Source organism: Vitis riparia, chromosome 10, assembly GCF_004353265.1.
Source record: "Vitis riparia cultivar Riparia Gloire de Montpellier isolate 1030 chromosome 10, EGFV_Vit.rip_1.0, whole genome shotgun sequence".
Taxonomy (NCBI): Eukaryota; Viridiplantae; Streptophyta; class Magnoliopsida; order Vitales; family Vitaceae; genus Vitis; species Vitis riparia.
In genome coordinates, this window is record NC_048440.1 from 21,886,116 (window position 1) to 21,906,166 (window position 20,051).

The following is a 20,051-nucleotide window of genomic DNA, read 5'->3' on the forward strand; positions in this document are numbered from 1 at the left end:
TTGTTTTAATTTGATTATTTGAAAAATTATTTTATATTTGAAAAAAAAATTATAATAAAAAAAGGGAAATTTGATGTAAAAGCTAGATAATATTATTTCATATAAAACTCCTTTTTTAACTTATATAAAAATTTATTTGATATTTAATTAATTTCCTATTAAAATGATCCTTTTAAAAAATATTAAACTAATGATTCATAACATAAAAGTCAAGGCCAAATCCCAATTGATAGACACGACTTTTTGTGATTGAAAGAATTTTTTTCATCCTAATCAACGCAAAATCAATTATTATCTCCTTTTTCTTCCACTTTGTGACAATTTTTTTGATAATGCAATCATTATATCATCCCCTTTTCTTCGCCCTTATCATTCTCCTAGGCCCATTAAGGACTTAAATCAATAAGGGAGAATTGTGTTTTGGGCCCAGCTGGGCCCAAAAATTAACAAATGGTCCATATATGTTACAGAATTAAGCCCAACACCCAGACAAAGTCTCAAAATTGATAAGAAGGCTATACAATTTATAATATGCCGAAAATGCCCTTTGCTGGCTAATGTAAAAAAAAAAACAAAATCCATGTTGGATTTGCAATTCGTTTTCCCCAAAATTGAGAGGCGTTTTCACATTCCTGAGTGTTTCCCTCGTTTCCGTCCAAAGAATGCCCTAATCCTCTCTTCATCTGGAGTTTGCCGACCATCCAATTAAAAACAAAATCGACGTTGGATTTCCATTTCGTTTTCCCCAAAATTGAGAGGCGTTTTCACATTCCTGAGTGTTCTCTCCTTTCCGCCCAAAGAATGCCTTAATCCTATCTTCATCTGGAGTTTCCCGGCCATCCGATTTTAGGTGTAAACGGTGGAGTTTTTCATCTCTGTCAATCCATTGGTGTCGACGATCACCACCGGATTTGGGTTCTACACAGGATGAAGCCAAGGCACCACAACTAGAGAGTGTGTTGAACATCAGATATGGAATTGCTGGTAATAGAACAATCGGAGCTCATACGCCTGTCACTGTGGAACCTGCTGGATCTGAGGGTTCTACACAAGATTTAATCTTCAGGAGTGCTCTTGTTTTACAGATACCTGTGATGGATTCGTGCCTTGCAGTTGGTTTTCTTCCTCTTTCTTCAAGAGGCCTTAGAGTTGGGTAGCTAGTAACCATGAAATGGAGAGTTGAAAGGTTGAAGGATTTTGATGAGAATGCAGTTTCTCAAAACAATGTAAGTGAGAGAACTTTTCATTCTAGATTACTGCTCAAAATGATTGATTAATTTAGGACACCAGGTGTTCCTTTGGTACTTAGGGTTTAACTTTGAGAGCATGATCACTCTCAAGCTAAGTCTGTGTCATGCTGTGGTAAATCATTGCCTTAGTCATTTCATTTGTGAAAAAAAGGGCTTATCTATTAATCTCCTCTTATTCTCTTTTCAAGTGAAGTATCCTTAAATACCCTGATGTTTCACATTTTTTCCGACTTTGCTAAAGTAAACTAAGTTGTCTCTGGCATCCTAATTTAATTTTTTTCATCAAGATAATTATATTTTTAGTTAAAAACTAGTTCTAGCACTATTTTTCAATTGGTTAACACTAGCTCCAGCACTCGATCCATGAAAGTCTTAATGCTCTATTCACAATATGAAATTCTTTTCCCAGGGTAACACTAGCTCCAGCACTTGATCTATGAAAGTCATAATGCTCCGATCACAATATCCGAAGTTCTTTTACCTGGGTTCAATGTTAAGAAAAATTAGATAGTAACTCAAGTTGGGGTATTTTGTGTTTGCTGTTAAAATCTAAAACTGTGTTTGGGTATTATCCTATTACTTACTGTAAGGGATATGTGACTTTAAGAGGAACTCTTGTGCACATTTTTCGGATGGATGACATAACCCTTTCCTTGTGCAACAGGATAAGGTATTATACGAAGTCAATGCAAATTCTGAGAATTGGATGATTGTCGGGAGGAAGAGAGGCCATGTATCACTCTCAACAAAGCAAGGTTATTGAATTACTTTTTATTGACTTGTGGGTTTTTGTTAAAGGAAATCATCATAGGATCTTATTTGTACTTAGCATTTTTTATGACATGTTAAATATCTCTTTTACTGTTACATGTTCGAGGATAGTTATTTCTATTTTGTGCATGCCACTGATGGCCAGATACGTACATCCCTCAAAGCTTGGGCTTCCAAACGTTGATGAGGCAAATATAAGTTGTAACCCTGCTGGTCCCCACCTGGTCTGTGTTTTGCCTCCTGTTTTCAGCTCTTCTTCTATATTCCAGCATGATTACTCAAGTTCATCATCCATTTCCATTATGGTTGGATCGGGGTTTTTCTGGGGTTTTTCTTTTCTTTTCTTTTCTTTTCATTTCATTTCATAAAAAAATTATAATGATAGATATAGATATAGATGTTAGATATCCGATTTTTGTTTAACGTTGAGATTTGTAAATCTGTAATTTTACCCCCAATAGCCCACCAAGATCCACACCTCCCAACTGCTTGGTGGTTGATTGTATTTTTGTTTGCTTTTCAATTTTCAGAAAATCAAGAGAACTCTCATTTGAATTGAATTTGGGTTGGGTAACTATCTAGGTGTTTGAAACATCTGTGAGTGGTGTAATTTCCTAGCTTATGTACAGTGGAACTTTGGACTGTTACAATGTTGTAAACATGAACAATTTTCTTCTTAGTTGATTTTTTTGTTGTCATTCTTCTCTGTTTTCATTTTCTTTTCCAGTGAGGATTGATTATTGACTCTTTGGGTTAAAGAAGTAAGCTAGTTGATGGCTCCTTTCCTTGTTTATGGTGTTATATGCATAAACACATATATTCTACCTAAGCATGTTGTGCACATACATATATGGAAAGAGCTCATGTTTCTGCAAACTTTTAAAAACTAAAATGAACATATGGTTTGTGGTTTTAGAAATTCTGTTTTGAACCTTCTTTTCGGAAAAAGACATATGTGAGACATGAGCACAAGAAAGTGTTTTAATACTCGTTTTGAATATATGCATAAATATATGTACTTGCATGCTTACTACATATATAGAAAGGAATCTTGTTTCATCAGAACTTTTGATGGCTAAATGAATTTATGTGTTGTGGGTTTTAAATTATGTTTGAGGGGCAAGACATCACCTCAAGAAGCATAAAAATACCCCTTTTTGAATAATACCACAATTAATGAGTAAAATGCATTTTAATTGACATCCTAACTAGAAGGTTGGTCGAGTCTTGGGGCTCCAGATGAGGCACAATCACTTTGATCTGCTGAACTTACAAGATATTTGCCTTTGCCTTGACATTGGATGTGATAATGTTGCAAAATTATTCCTCCCTCATGATCTTAAGTGTTTGGAAGTAAAACTATGAAAAAGACTGGGTTTTCCCAAACTTAAAATTTTAGTGTTGAATATCAGGACTCAATTTCAGTGTTTTTCGGTGGATACTCCTCATATCAAGAGGACCTCTATGCTTGGTTTTGTTAGAAATATTGTATATGCATCAAGTACTACAATATACTAAAATCTTCCTTCAAATTTTTATGTATTGTTGTATGGTATATGGTATGGGGTTGTTGATTCTCGTTTTTATGTATTGCCCTATTTATAGGCACGATGCACTATTTTGGAATTTTTCTTATTTAGAGTTGCTTTCAGTAACCAACTTAATTGAAAGTGCACTTTGAATGTGGTTTCTTTTTAGTTGTTATTTAATTCCATCTCTGTGTCTACATTATCGAGCATTTCTTATTTGGAGCCTCATTAAGGATGACAATTTCTGTTACATTATTTTACGTATTGGGGTGACAAATTTTTTTTTTCAATAAAGCGAGACTTCCCCTATATTTATTTCCAAGTTGTGAATTAGTCTTGTTATCGCATTATCTTTTGGTTGCACCTATTTCAATGTGCCATTAATTTCTAAGACGTCATAAAAATTGTCTTTCAATTTGTCCTCAATTAGATATACTTGTTACACACGTTGTCCATATGGTTATTATCTAGTAATTTATCTGGTTGCCGGTTGGATAATCGATCATACACGTGTTTGCTTCCAAACTGTAAGCGTTTTCCTAAAATGCCATATTGTTATGTATTTCATTTATTTTTTCCTTACAACTATGATTATGGAACACCATTACCAAATTAATCAAACAGATTAATTGTCGAAATAGTCAATTGACCTTTCCCTTTATTATTAGTTTCTCCAGGTCATCAATAACTGCTATAACACCCATTTCCAGGTGCCCGTTCTTCCAAGGTTGAAGCTTACAACAATCATTTCATTCTTCTATGGCCACTACGGAGGTGATGTACGCTAAAACTACTTGTTACTTTACACATTCAATACATCTGAATCACATTACAATTTGGTTATCATTGCTATATTGTTAATAACTTCTAATCAATTTCTTTTAACTAGTTTGAAATTAAATTTGCCTATGCTAATTCGTTAACATGTGATAGGAAATCTTGGAGAAGTATTATGCAGCAGAATGCGCAATAAATTCATATCAAAAAGGCATTCAGCAGCAGCTTGGCATCATGCATGGTCTGATCCATAGATTGGATGCTCGAAGAGAAAGAAGTGTACATTCCCCTACTACTGGTCACTCGGGCTATGCAGCAGATGACTTTCCTGAGGCCGAGCATGATTCACCCTATGCCCCATATGACATGCCATTCCATCGCACTGAAGAAGTACCAGACACTCATATTCGGCATCCACCTATTATTGGGGCTCGTATGGAGGAGCTTGATGTTGTCAACGATACTCGATTCTACTCGATGGAGGATCGCATGGATCATTATCAGATAGGCTTCACATATCAGTTCGAGGGTCTGCAGCAGAGATTTTAGAGTATTGAGGAGTGTATGGATCAGCAGCAGGCTACGCATGAGCATATCCTACAGAGGCTTGATCGCCAGGAGCGTCAGCATGAGGAGATGATGGCGTACCTCTGCGCCGTGTTCCCACCGCCACCTCATGCACCTTGATTGCATTGAGACCACGTCGTTATTTTGTTTGTGTTGCAAAACTGGGACATATATATTTTGTATTAGCATACGTATATTCAGAGTAGTGTCATATTGCTTGCAAATGTTTTTGATTTGGTTTTAATTTGGGTTCAATATATATATATATATATATAAGAAAAAATATTTCATTCTCTCATGAAATGTGAGTTCTCAAAATAGTTTTAGAACTAATAAAATTTTTGAATTAATAACTATTAAAAAAATTAACAAATTTGCATATTTTGGAACTCTTTTATTAGTGAGTTGGCATACTTGGATTAAATTCATAAATGTGTACCATTGGTTGAAGTAGTTGCTGACTTCCTAAAAACAAGTTTTGATATATTTCCTAATAAGAGGAAAAATTAAATGAAGGCTTAAAGAGGAAAAATATAATCAAATTAATTAAATTGACAAGGGAATTAAATTAATTATGAGCTACCCGTAGATGGTCGACCGGGGATGGATCCGGTCGACCGGTTACCATCAACCGGTCGACATCCGATCAACGATATTCATAGCAAGCAGAAAGGACAACAACCGGTCGACCGGTTATCATAGACCGGTCTATGACTGGTCAACGGCCGGACGATGATCGATCGACTACCGGTCGAGGCTAAGTATGTGCTGCCAGGTCTCTGTCCATGAAATAAATACCGGGCGACTGGATATTGGTTTGCAGTCGCGAACTGCTCGCCGATTCTGGCAGAAACCAATATAACGCATCCATAAACATCCTCTTCCCGGTTGAAGTGAACTATTGGACTCTCAGAAGCCGAACGTGCTCCGATCGGGTACGGGTGAACTAAAATAGTTAGTTAACAAATAATGTTGGTGAAACGGGTATGAAACCGGTCGACCTTTCTATAGTACCGGTTGAGTTTGACATTTATCTTTATTACTCTTTAATTAGTAACTGCTTTATTACATATTCATAATTAAAATTTTGCAAACATATAGTACTACACAATATTGACTATAAAAATTATGTAATAAATATGAAGATGTACATATAAAATGATATAGAGATATAAATAGTAAATAATTAATGAAATGAATTTAATATTAAACATATGGGCTATGAAATTATCTTAACAAACATGATTAATGTATTTAATGACTTAATAAAATTATCAAGTAAAGAAATTCTTCAGCAAACTTGGAGAACGACATGAAATGAGAATGAGCCATTATTTGTCCAACAACCAATATAAACGGAGGAAAAACAAAATTTAAAAACAAGAAACATGTGCTGATAAACTGCGAAATAACCAAAATTTAAGTTCAATACATTGGAATTTTAATTGGAATGAAATGCATAATTACATGTCCCGAAACGTATATGATACTATTTGATGAAAATAGTTACAATGTAAAAACTTAAAAGAAGGTTGGTATCTTATTATCCAACTCTTAACATAGATTGGCTTCCTATAAAATAAACTATCTTGATCATCTAGACTTCGCTGTTTTTCTCTTCTCATCTTTCATTTGATGTTAAGCCTCTTATTTTGAAGTATTTGTATTAATCGTGACAAAGCTCCCACTTCAAGAATCAACCCACCTGCACACATAAAGGGAAAAACAATTAGTTCAAGGATAAAAGATCATTTATTTGCTTCATCTAAAAACGAAAAGGAAAATGTGCAATTCGACACCCTCATGTACTCGTTTGAGTTCTCCTATTATCTGTCACTCCATACTGTGCACATAATTTTCCATTGATGCAGAGTCATAAATCCGTCTTACAAGCAAAAGAAGTGAACATACTCATAATTTAAGAATATTGGAAGGATAAAAATTAAGAGAAAATAAACCTCTAAAGCCATAGAATGTGAATTAACTATCTGATTTTGCATGAAGCTGTTGAATTAGATACCTCAAAGATATTTGTCCTCACATCAACATCAAATGAGAGTTTTTCATAAAGGCAACAAACTGGCCTATTGAAATTATGTGTTGTTACCCAAGATAACAAGGCGAATAGAGGGAGATAGAAATTTTTTGTCATAACACTTACCAACAATAAGTAAACACCACCATCAACGATTTTTTTTCAAAAAAAGTTGAAATCCTTCAATGTAGGTAGGGTTGTACACACTTGTACAGTTAGCACTTTTGGATTGTACAGTTAGTGGAAATGGCTTGTACAGTTATGCAATCCACCAAAGGGACGACCGAACAAGTGCATATGGGTGAGGCAACAATGTTTCCATTATCGTGGATAAGGGAAAAGGAGGAAAAACTTAACCCTCATTTCGGTTCCTACGCCTAAGTAATGTGGGGGAGCTAAAACAATGAACTAACATTGTACAAATAAAATAATATACGTGGAAAGAGTGTGTTGTCAACCGATATGTGTGAGGAATGTTCACGATGAGTGGAAAATGTTGATGACTAAGTTCTTCAAAATCACTTGAAATACCTTAAGATACACACCATTGTACACCCTTGTCCATTTAGTACATTGCCATTGTACACTTGGTGTAAAGGCCTTATACAGTTGGAGCAATTCCACTTAAATACAACTGAAGGAGTGCATATGGGCGGGTTAACCACATTCCAAAGAAATGGCTAAGTGAAAAAGGGGAAAATGAAACCCAATTTAGGTTCCTATGCAACATAAGTTTGCTATCACAAGGCATTTGAATGTGTACGAAGGGAAATGAGGAATGATTGTGAGGGATGCCCTCCTAGCAAAAAAATAAGGAAATGAGTAGCGAATTTTTTTCAAAAAAAGTTGAAATCCTTCAATATAGGTAGGGTTGTACACACTTGTACAGTTAGCACATTTGGATTGTACAGTTAGTGTAAATGACTTGTACAGTTATGTAATCCACCAAAGGAACGACCGAACAAGTGCATATGGGTGGGGCAACAATGTTTCCATTATCGTGGATAAGGGAAAATGAGGAAAAACTTAACCCTCATTTCGGTTCCTACGCCTAAGTAATGTGGGGGAGCTAAAACAATGAACTAACATTGTACAAATAAAATAATATACGTGAAAGGAGTGTGTTGTCAACCGATATGTGTGAGGAATGTTCACGACGAGTGGAAAATGTTGATGACTAAGTTCTTCAAAATCACTTGAAATACCTTAAGATACATACCCTTGTACACCCTTGTACATTTAGTACATTGCCATTGTACACTTGGTGTAAAGGCCTTGTACAGTTGGAGCAATTCCAGTTAAATACAACTGAAGGAGTGCATATGGGCGGGTTAACCACATTCCAAAGAAATGGCTGAGTGAAAAATGGGAAAATGAAACCCAATTTAGGTTCCTATGCAACATAAGTGTGCTACCACAAGGCATTTGAATGCGTACGAAGGGAAATGAGGAATGACTGTGAGGGATGTTTCCCTAGTAAAAAAAAGAAGGAAATGAGCAACGATTGTTTTAAAAAAAAGTTGAAATCCTTCAATATAGGTAGGGTTGTACACACTTGTACAGTTAGCACATTTGGATTGTACAGTTAGTGTAAATGGCTTGTACAGTTATGCAATCCACCGAAGGGACGACCGAACAAGTGCATATGGGTGGGGCAACAATGTTTCCATTCTCGTGGATGAGGGAAAATGAGGAAAAAATGAACCCTCATTGCCGTTCATACGCATAAGTAATGTAGGGGAGATAAAACAATGAATTAACATGGTAGATATCAAATAAAATGCATGCAATGAGTATGTTGTCAACCAATAAGTGTGAGGAATGTCCCCCACGATTGGAAAAAGTAAATGAGCAAGTTCTTAAAAATCACTCGAAATCCCTTAAGATACATACCCTTGTACACCCTTGTACAGTTGGTGTACATGCCTTGTACAGTTGGTGTAAATGCCTTGTACAGTTGCAGGAATTCGACCTACCTACAACTTAAAGAGTGCATATGGCCGGGTTAACCACATCCCAATGTCATGGCTGACTGAAAAGGGGAAAAATGAAACCCAATTTACTTTTCTATTCATCATAAGTGCGCTAACTAATTCCCACAACTCACCGTCTCCACCATACCCATTTATTGCCTACACTATACAGCCAACAACCAGATTATAAAGTGAAGAATTTTCAAACATGTGAAATGCCATTTAATAGGAGATCTTTTCGAAAATATTCACTGTAAGTTTCTTCAATTTACTTACCTCATGCTTCATTCCTATGACCCAAGATGGATATGATCAAATCAAAATGTGAGAGAAAATAATTTACACCAACTTTCATTTGGATTTTGAAATGATGATGATGATAAAATAGATGCAAGGCTTTTCTGATTTCTGACTTGCTCACAACCCTCGCCCGCCGAAGAAATCGGTTGGGGGACATGCAACAGCAACTCCCCACACCATATATCATGACAAAACCTAACTCTTCGCTAATCACCCAAAGAGAAGGAAATGAACCTCATGAACTCATTCCACCCCTAATTGATGCTCTTCCATGAATCTTTACCATTGAGAGCTCTTCACTAAGTCAATAATATGTACTTCATTGATAATATCCAACCATTACAGCCAACATCTAACGTAAACAGGTTTCACCATCTTTTGCAAGACACTTTGACTACATTTGGCCGACATGATAGGATAATATATACATATCCTAAAGATCATTGTCAATGTAGAATATGATGTTCTTGGATATTATATCGGATAGAAACGATATTCTAGTTCATTATATCCAATCAGAGATGTTATAATATGTTCATGTTTGATTTGTAGAAGAAATGAAAAATAAAAAGGAAAATATATTGCATATCCGTATTCGATATTTTTTAAAATAAAAAATATACCAAGTGCCATTAAAAAAATGAAGAAAATGGTTGAGATGAACGAATTTAGGATCCATGGGATGTATTTTTTTTTTTTTTTTTTTGATAGGCAGATCTATGGGATGTATATATCTCATGAGATTTAAAAAAAAAGTTGGATAAATTATCTCATCACTTATCATATCCTATTAGTTGAACATAAGATATGAGAAATGACGAAATCTTTGATTATTATAAGGAATAATCGAGAGGTTTACTTATCTTATCCTATTTCTTATCACCAATGAGAGTTTCTCTAAACCATTTTATCAGCCACCTTCATAAATATTTCTTTATGGCCAATCTCCCAAGCATGAAGCTAATCTTGTTTTGTAAATTCTTGTCCCATATCTTAGCCTCAACTCAAACAGTAATTAAATCTTGCCATTAATGAAGCCTTAATAAATAAACTATTTTATCGGTCACCTTCATAAATTTTCTTTATGGCCAATCTCCCCAAGCATGAATCTTATCTGGTTTTGTAAAGTCTTGACCCACATCTTAACCTACGAAGCTTTAACAAATCCATGGCATCTAATAACAATTTTACGTGAAAATTAAAATGAAAAAATCCATGCAAATGTCTTAGGTACCAAGTTCATTTTCATTCTCCACTAATCAAGCATATCATATTCAAATTTTGTGTATGCAGTTTCCTAGGAAAAAAAAGTTCAATGATAATTTGTTTTCCAGAAGGAACAGCCTTAATTTTCTGGAAATGGGGGTAAGTGAAAGAGAATTCTGACGTTCCATTTTCAGAAATAGACAAAAATCAACATTAATACTAAAACATTTCTTGAAAAACAATAAAAACAACACTGTGAATATAAGCAGAAGAAAAGAATCCTAACCCCTGAAACAACTTCTCGGCGGCCTCGGTCTCTCTGGCTTGATACATTGCCTTCAACACTAAATTAAACGACGTCGTATTAGGAATGATGGCGTAGTCCTCCATCTGTGCCACTAGATCCAACAGCTCCCCAGCCGAGGCGCCGATCATCAACTTCGCCCTCAAGTAATGGTTATACAAGTTCACATCCGGCTTATTCGGCTTCCCATTCTTATCAAGCGACCTAATCCAAAACTCGAACAACTAATTCATATCCGCCCACCGCTGCGACGTCATCCAATCGGCGAACACGTTCATCAGGCTCGGCACATCCAGCGTCTGCAGCCGCGACGAAGAGGACTGGTGCAGAAATCCTAGAGGAATGATGGACTGAGCCTAGGGGATGGGGCTCCACCAGTTCTCGTTGTAGAGCGGGCTTCCTGAGGCGGGGTTGGGAGGAAGTGGAGTGGGAGATGGCGAGGAAAGGCTGGGCTCGGCGAGTTGGGGTTCCTGGGAGAGGAATGTGAAGGTGGAAATGGAAGCTTTAAAGGGATTGTTGTGGTGGTTTAGGGTTTTGAGGAGGGTTTTACGGGCTCTGGAGAGGATCGCCATTTGGGACGCCATTGATAAGCTTCGCTCAGTTCAGAGGTTTCATCGAGAGTACTAACAGAAGCGAAGGTGACATGGCATTTCACATTTAACATAATTCTCCCTTTTAATTTACAGCAATCTGAGTTGGAAATTTGAAGGGTATATAGGTCACTCAATATCTCATAGCCTTTCTATTAATTCTGTAACATATATGGACCATTTGTTAATTTTTGGGCCCAACTGGGCCCAAAACACAATTCTCCCAATCAATAAATGGGCAATCAATGGGCTCACAAGAATCCAATGCACCACCCCAAAAATGGAAATTCACAAAAATAGACAAATTTGAAGTCGCAATAAAATCATCAAATTACAAATAAATCCTCGTAACATCGAAAATTGAATCACCCTTTTGAAAAATTTTCCCTCCTTGAGTCCACCCATCAACCGTCGGATCCCGAGGCGGTTGATCTGACGGCTCAGAATATGTCCAGAATCTCGAGAATCGAACGGTTGCAGAGGGGACAAGAGCCTCGGTTCAACCACAGCTCCCTCGAACACACCCTGCAAAAGGTGTGACCACATGGTATGAAAGCTGCGCCTTTCTTTCTTCCCATGCACACGCAGCACAGTTGATCACTCCCCGCTCCTCTCTCCTTCTCCATCTCCCCATCCCCACCGTCCGATTCCTCCAGCAGTCTCAGCAGCGACACCCTCAGCGGCGTCCCAGGTGCACCCTCACTTGTCCCACCATTCGTGGGCCCCTCCGCCACGGTCGCCACGTCCTGCGCCGCCCTCATTTGCCTCTCGGCCGCGAGCGCCGTCGCCAGGTTCATCCTCGGCGACACCGGAGCTTCGCCCACGCAGCCCCGGTCCGGACTGATCCCCGGCGAGGCCTGACCCACTTCCTCTTGGCCTGAGCCATGGACTGCGCTTGGGCTTGGGCTTGGGCTTGGACTCCATCGTCGTCGTCATTGTCATCCTCTCTCACGGTCATCGTCGACGGCCTGAAACCCCAGGACGCGCCGCAGCAGCTCATCTTCTTAAATCCCAGCCGTCGCTTTATACTCCTCCACCTCCCGATTCGATCCAAACCGTCCATTTCCTCTCTCAGGAACCACAGCAGCGTTCTCGCCTCCTGCAAACGGACAAGGGAGTTTTCACCGTTTCCATTCATTCTCACACAAACCCACGAAATTTTTTTTCCAGAAATCATAAAAAAAAAGGGGTTTGAAGAAGAGTACATACAATCACTGATCACGCCGACGAGTTGGCCTGCTTCATCCATGTAAGTCTCGTGAGTTTCTTCAAGAATCAGAACCCCCACCTCGTCTTCAATTCACAAATACGAAAACGACAGAAGCAAACTAAGAAATGGGGTCCAAAGAAAGCGGTTTTGCACGGTTGGAAAGTGAATATACAATGGGTTTTTGAGATCATAGGCAGCTCCGTCATCGATGAGATGGGTATTCAAGCTTTGAAGAAACAAACAAGGACAAAATAGAAGAAGGAAAGAAAACAAAAGAAATGAGAAAATGTGAGTCTGTACAGAGTTCTCTTCTAGTTTTCTGCGCATCCTTGCTCAACTTTATTCCTCTGTTTAATAAAATTTTATTCAATTTTATACCCTGATGAATTGTATTTTCCTTTTCTTTTTTTCTTGAATAAGTATGAAAAAGACTAAATCCAATAAATATATTTATTAAATATTTATTTTTTAAGAAGAATTTTTGGAGTTGATTCTTGCATACCTAACAGAGCATTCTATAATTTATCCAATAGAGAGATTTTCTTCTTAGAGAAGGGATTTGACATTTAGTTACCATTTTTTTTTATTTTCCTAAAAAAATTATTTATATCTATTTAATTGTTTTAATTAGTAACTAATAATTTGAAAATTGAAAGAAATAAATTAATGCAAATGAATTATAGGTAGGTTAGGACAATAATTCATAATTAATTAATTAATCACATTTTATTATACTCCATTTGTAATGCTTAAGAAATGGTCTTCGCTGGCCAAAGCACAGTCAAAGCCCATGGAAGCCGGCCATGCCATGTGGCAGTTGTTGGCATGGCTACAATATAAGGCATCTTATAGGTTTCGTCGTGGCGTGCTTCATTTTTAAGCATTTATTTAAATTAAATATCAATATTTTAAATATATTACAAAATGCATAATCACAAATTAAAAGAAATTTAAAATTTTTGCTTAATTTGACCAAAAGTTGAAGTTATATTATCAAACTAATTGGATCTCCTTTTTCAATGGATTCAAATCTAGATAAAGTAGACACCTTATGATTATTATAACGTTGAGTACAACACAACTTTTTATTCAAATAATTTTCATAGTTATAATCTAATACTTGATTCTCTTTTGAGGGACCCCAATATTTTTGGATCAATGATTGGAGTCCACTTATTGGTAAGTCGAATATATTATGGGAGTGTTGGACCACCTGGACTCAACAAAAGGAAGTGGGCAAGCCCTGGCCCAAGAAAATAATTGGGCCTATCCCTGATTAACTTTTTCATAAACAAATCCAAACATGGGGAGAGAATACTAATGGCAGGCCCATTTCCAACTAGCCCAGCCCAATAAGCTAGCCCAGAAAGGAGATATTTTAGTGGAAGCTTCGTGAAGGCTCTCACACTGAATAGAAACCCACAGAAGGGAAGGATGTAGAGGAGTGGATCCACACGGCTTTGCTGAATTCACACAAAATACAAAACCAATTTCAGCCTCACACCCCCCTCGCTGGCTTATTGTCTGAAAAATTCACTCATCCCACAGACACAGAAATTCCACGTGGCAAAGAAAACTAGGCCACGGTTCCCGATATTACCCCTACCAATGAGGCCAAACTGCCTCCGGTCTCCAGGGCATAACCGTCTTCCGTACCCGCCTATTTCTAACGTTGTTTCTTCACTGAATAGAGAGCAGTTGCGTTTTTCGCTTCTTCTCTGTTTTCTCTGCGAAAGATTCGAACTTTGAGATTCTGAAAATGGCTGGAGTTTCTCAATTCAATCAAATTTTCTGCAAGACCTGCGCCGTGGCGGCACCTCAGTTACAGTCTGGCGCTAAATTGGCTTTTTTTCCGGCGAATTCGGTGGGGGTGGTGGGGAAGGCAGTGGGGAGAGTTAGGGTTTCGGCGGGGGAGGTGAATAGGGGAAGGCCGGTTGTTTTGGTTCGGACGGCGTTGGATGATGAGTGGGGGCCGGAGAAGGTGGAGCCGGAGGGGGAAGGGTCGACGGTGGCGGTGGTGGAGGAGGAGAAGTCGAAGGAGATTACTAGTTTGAAGAAGGCGTTGGTGGATTCGTTTTACGGGACTGATCGGGGGTTGAAGGCGACGAGCGAGACTCGGGCGGAGATTGTGGAGCTTATTACTCAATTGGAAGCGAAGAATCCGACTCCGGCGCCAACTGAGGCGTTGACTCTGCTCAATGGGAAATGGATTCTAGCGTAAGTTGTTTGCTTTAGTTTTTTTTTTCTTTTTTATCCGTTTGGTTGTTGGGAAAGACTAGGGGAAAAAGAACGGAAAGTTATTTAAAATGACTTCCCTCACGGATCATTGTTGAGCATGTTTCTCAATTTTTCCTGATTAACAGAGGGAAAATGCATCTTCGGATTTATTTATTTGTAATAGTTGCTTTCTTTGATGCTAATGGATCACTGAATCAAAATTAAGGGAGTGACTGGGACTTACATGAGATATCTAAGGAGAAGAAACGGGTGTGTGAAAAGCCCCTTTGCCTTCTCTGATTATTTTAGATTTTGTAAAATCAAACTTGAGGCAGCTGCTTGATTAATCGAGGTTGAGCTCTGACCATCAATCTGATTGGTGATGTTGCATTATTCTATGGCTGTCTGAGTCAATATGTGCAAGTAGGGTGCAGAATCATCTTGTTTTATGTTGTAATCTTTTTGGCGCTGTTTGGTTTTTGGAAAGTTGAATGGAAAGCAGGAAATGAATTTAAAGTCAATGAATTATTTTTTTATATGTTACTTTAAATTCTTTTCATTTATTTAACTCTTTTATGTAAATTTCTTAATAATTTTAATTAATTTGACTTTGGTTTCGAAATCTTCCGTATTAATATCAAATATGAGAAAAATCATTTTCCTTAACAATTTTTTTTTAACCAAACATAACCTTGGAGATCTCATATATGTTTCAAAGTTATTATGTGTTTTCCTCTGCTTTTGCTTTACATACACCAAATTGTACACTGTGTTCAGTCCTTTTCTTTGGCAGCAAAATCAAGATTACCCAATGGCTAGACTTAGCTACGGGTGTAGTTCATTCTGATGCCTGCACAAGAGAACATTATATTAATGTCAACTCGTGTTTGTATTAACTCTGCATTCTTTTCTCCAGCCATATTTTCTATTGTGTTGCCTGATGCTTGGGAGTTTTCCCTGATTCTATTTCTTGTTTCATGTCCAACCCGGGAGTGATTATGATTTGCATGCTTCTCTAGAGATGGTGAATATGGCTTGTTCATCAGTGTTAGTGTGTTGTAACTCTCTTGAAGGGGATTCAAATTGGGCATGATAGTGTTACTGAGATTTTTGTGTGGTGCTGCAGGTACACATCTTTTGCTGGTTTGTTCCCCTTGTTGTCAAGGGGTACACTGCCGCTGGTGAAGGTTGAGGAGATATCACAGACCATCGACTCGGAGAATTTCACAGTCCAGAATTCTGTCCAGTTTTCTGGGCCTCTGGCTACCACTTCCATCAGTACCAATGCTAAATTTGAAGTCAGAAGTCCCAAGCGTGTGCAGGTATTTCTCTATACCTGAACCATATACTCCCTGGTTATCATGGTGACAAATTTTAACAGGAAGGTTAGTGATTGACCGCTTCTTAGGATTCATTCTCAATGTACATGTCAGCATCTTTATTTGTATCTTCTTTAAAGATCATCATCCTTCTTTTTGTGTATACTCAATCAAAAAAATTCTCACACTTGCCATAGTAGTAAGAGAAAAATGGTGGAGAATTAGTTGAAGGAGAATATTTGGACCATAGGAAAGGTCATGAGCATGAACTTGATCCACTTTCTTTTCTTTTTCCAACATGTAAAACATGGTGAAATGGTTCTTCGTCTTTCATAATGGTAATAATTAGTATCTGGAATTCAATAACTTATATTTTTCATTATTCTAGATTTTTTTTTTCCACTCAACACTCCAGTATACTTATTGAATTGTTTGTATGCTCCACCAAAACAAAGTTGAATGATTTTCATTTCCTTATTGTTCCTGTATATGCTCCTGCATTTTCAGGGTTCTATTTGATTGTAAATTCTATTCAAAAACAAGAAAGTTCTTTTCCACCCTCTTACTGGGGCTGGTACAAGGTTCTGCTCTAAATTGGTATGCATTTTTATTTAAATTCAGATCAAGTTCCAAGAAGGCATCATTGGCACTCCACAGCTGACTGACTCCATCGAGTTACCAGAGAATGTGGAATTTCTGGGACAAAATATTGACTTGACGCCCTTCAAAGGCTTGATCACCTCAGTCCAAGATACAGCTTCTTCTGTTGCCAAGACAATCTCCAGCCAACCACCATTGAAGTTCTCTATCCCAAACAGCAATGCTGAATCATGGCTGCTAACCACATACCTTGATGAAGATCTTCGAATCTCTAGGGGAGATGCTGGCAGTATCTTTGTGCTCATAAAGGAAGGCAGCTCCCTATTGGTATCTTGAGCCAAAGCAAAGGACTATTTCTTAGTAGTGTGATGCTTCTCCAGAGACATGTTGGATTCTATATAAGAATAAATGGAGAATGAACTGAAGAATCTTGTTTATAAATCATTGTCAGATAAAATAGATTAGACCATAGCCACAAAACCCAAAAAGGTTTAGATTTCTAGCACCTGTGCCAGGAATCAGATCATATATGTGAAATTAATACTCCAAGATGATTCATTTTATAGAATAACACTTATATTTCATAAGCTACATTGATTTAGTACTTCTTGCTTCATTGGATCCTGCAGAATTTGAATGACATTATTGGTTTTGGAAAGGGGGCTGTATCAGATTCAACGCTTCAACCCTCATTTGGTGGTTAAGAGATATTGACTAAGTTGGTTTTATTTTCTACTTCTATTTTTTTTTTCTCTATCTTTTGATGTATTTTTCATGGGATATAATAAGAAAGGAGGGTGGAACGCGTTTGGATTGTGTAGCAGGCAAGCAACATAATCTCTTGCTTATGTGTAGAAGTTGGAACAATGACTTATGTTTTTGTGGAAGGTTAAAGGGACATATTTTGGTTACAGGGCGAAAATTAGTTTGAAATTGGAAAAATGAGCCCCTTTTTCATTGGAAATGACCCATTGTCTTTACTTTAAAATCATTATGTATATCTCATTTCTAGCCCATTTCCCCCTGTTTTTACTACTTCCTCTTTCAATGAAGTTTAAACCCTAAAAGCAAAGATCAAGGAACTAAAGATTAAAATCTTATTCATGTCAAAAATCAAAGAGTGATGTTGTCTCATATTTCTTTGTTTTCTGAGATTCGCCACATCCTCCATTTTTTCTTTTTGTTTTGGGTTAGGATTTTTTTTTTATAGTTTCATATGAACTTTGATAATATTGAGAATAAGATTAACTAGAAAGCTACCATCGGTTAAATCTCTGGATTTTAGTTGGTGTTGTTGCATTTTTCTTTCTTTTTTTATTTATATATTTATTTATTTTTTAAATTTATTGATTTTCAACAAGTTCTTTAACGAAAACCTTGGATCACACTCAATTGATTGCGGAATCAAAGTTTCAATCTTAATACCTTACAATATCATAAATGAAACTTAATTATATTTATATTTAGATAAATATTCCAACTAAAAACATAACTTTAATAAAGTTCTTTGTAAATGAAATGAAATTTAACCCTAATTAAATTATTTTGAAATTAAATTTACAAACTTAATCTTAATTAAGTTCTTTATAAATAAATTTAACCATTGTATATCATGAAAACATTTTTTTAATTTATACTAAATTTATGAACTGACAATATATCTTGAATGAGAACAAAAAAAGAATGATTTGTCATATATATTTTTTTTAACTTTCTATTTCTATTTTTATTATTTATCTAGTTTTTTATTAGTTATAATAATGGTAGGAACATGTTTTATGAGAGAAATCATTATCACGAGAGAGAGTTTTTCTGGAACATCATCAGTTAAGAAAGAAAAAGAGTGAGACTAATAAAGAAATGAGAGCAAGTTAGAAAGTAAATGAAAAAAAAGAAAGTTTTGGTGTTAAGTGACTCAATTAAAGACAATTTATGTTGGATTTATGGGAGAGCTAGGGATACAAACAGGTGTGGAGGGATTAAAAGAAATGAAAGAGAGAAAAAAGAGAAGCCCTTGGAGGGCAATAAAATAGAGGGGTAAACTTGTTCAAAGGAAGCCAAATTTTAATCAAATTAATAAAAGAGTCATTTTTACAATTTTGTGAATATTTTGACCCACCTATCCCAATGACCCCTTTATTTATTTTTTTTTTCCATGTTTTCTCTTTTTTTTTTTTTTTTTTTTTTTTTTTTTTCTCCTTATGTTTTGCTTTGCTGTAAAGTAAAAGAAGTCCTCACTATTCTTTCCTCTAATCTTTATCATTGGTAATGAGAAATAATTGAATGATGTAAATATTCAACATTTTTTATTTATTTATTTTATCTTATCCTCTTTTTTTTTATCACAAAAAAGAGCTGGAGATGAACCATTAATTACTCTTCATTATTAGCTATGAAAAAGATCTAAGAGAGGTAAACAATAACCTAAAAGGAGTTGAAACATTTTATCTATCTAGCAAGGTTAATGATGGTGAGTAACAATTCGCATCAATGAAAAATTATGGTGATTTTGTTAAACTTAATCACAGTTAAATCTAGATGTACATTTTAAACAAAAATTTAATCCCAATTAAGCTTCTTATGAAACTTAACCTTAATTAATATTATTTGTTAGCCAAGTATTTTCTTAATTGAGTTTTGATAATTACAAAACAAAGGTTAAGCTTACTAATGTTTTGAGTCAAGTGAAGTGCTCAAGTTTAAAAGCACAAATTTTGAAGAAAGCTCAAGCATTAAGGAAACACTTCAAAAGCATGAAGTTTTGGACCATGAAGACTCAAGTGCCTAGGAAAATATTGTAAGATGGTTTTCGTCGTTGCACTTAGGGTTAACCTTTTTTTTACGCCCTTCAAAGATTCTATACTTTATCACCATCTAAACTTAAAATGGTTTTTATTTTTAAAAATTGATGAATTTTATTTTTACCTCAAAACCTTAGGTTAAAGTCTTTCAAAAATGTCTTATATAGGTTTTAAAATGAATTGGTCAAGATATTAGAAGATTAGAAATGAGTTCATAAGCATTTTGGGTTGTTTTTAGCCCAATCAATCAAGGATACCTTGAATCGTTTGAATCAGTTCAACCAATTAGGCTTTTTTGATTGACGTTCGATCAAGTTGCCCAAAAAATTCTTCTTTCTCTCTAGTAGCTTGGTGTTTTTGATAGAACATCTAACTCAATTGGTCAAGGTCTGATTGAGGCCTAGTTAAGGGTTGGTTGAACCTTAAAAAAGGCAATAATTAATAGTTGTGCATTAAATGTGTCAACGACTAGTCAATTGATTGAATTGGAAATTGATTGGTGGAAGACAACTTTGTTGTTTTAGATGTTTGTTTTCTACAAATTGGAGTCTATGCATTTATTAACAAGGGAATACTTGCATTTATTTGCTTACCATTCCTTT

At 36.2% G+C, this 20,051-nt stretch overlaps 1 protein-coding gene and 2 long non-coding RNA genes across 4 annotated transcripts; 2 read left to right on the forward strand and 1 right to left on the reverse strand.

The window, feature by feature from the left end:
* The first annotated feature begins 1,934 nt into the window (after window positions 1-1,934).
* LOC117924250 lies at window positions 1,935-4,499 on the forward strand. Of its 2 annotated transcripts, none has more exons than XR_004652747.1 (3): window positions 1,935-2,005; window positions 4,261-4,324; window positions 4,484-4,499. It is a non-coding gene; the product is annotated as an uncharacterized LOC117924250 (long non-coding RNA). The 2 variants fall into 2 exon arrangements; XR_004652748.1 differs by having other exon boundaries at window positions 4,261-4,329; window positions 4,484-4,495.
* A 6,926-nt stretch (window positions 4,500-11,425) lies between these two features.
* On the reverse strand, window positions 11,426-12,821 carry LOC117924033. The gene is made up of 2 exons (XR_004652708.1): window positions 12,512-12,821; window positions 11,426-12,401 (listed from the first exon to the last, which is right to left on the reverse strand). It is a non-coding gene; the product is annotated as an uncharacterized LOC117924033 (long non-coding RNA).
* A 1,243-nt stretch (window positions 12,822-14,064) lies between these two features.
* LOC117924265 (plastid-lipid-associated protein, chloroplastic-like) lies at window positions 14,065-17,383 on the forward strand. The gene is made up of 3 exons (XM_034842858.1): window positions 14,065-14,729; window positions 15,856-16,051; window positions 16,670-17,383. Exons 1-3 carry the CDS (start codon window positions 14,272-14,274, stop codon window positions 16,982-16,984), a joined length of 969 nt encoding a protein of 322 aa, XP_034698749.1. The 5' UTR covers window positions 14,065-14,271; the 3' UTR covers window positions 16,985-17,383.
* The last annotated feature ends 2,668 nt before the right edge of the window (window positions 17,384-20,051 follow it).

What these genes read in the sequence shown, in the direction of transcription:
- LOC117924265 (XM_034842858.1), top strand. Translation starts at nt 14,272, where the DNA reads ATGGCTGGAGTTTCTCAATTCAATCAAATTTTCTGCAAGACCTGCGCC. An exon ending in AATGGGAAATGGATTCTAGC is followed by an intron (nt 14,730 to 15,855) that starts GTAAGTTGTTTG and finishes GTGGTGCTGCAG; the next exon opens with GTACACATCTTTTGCTGGTT. An exon ending in GAAGTCCCAAGCGTGTGCAG is followed by an intron (nt 16,052 to 16,669) that starts GTATTTCTCTAT and finishes ATTTAAATTCAG; the next exon opens with ATCAAGTTCCAAGAAGGCAT.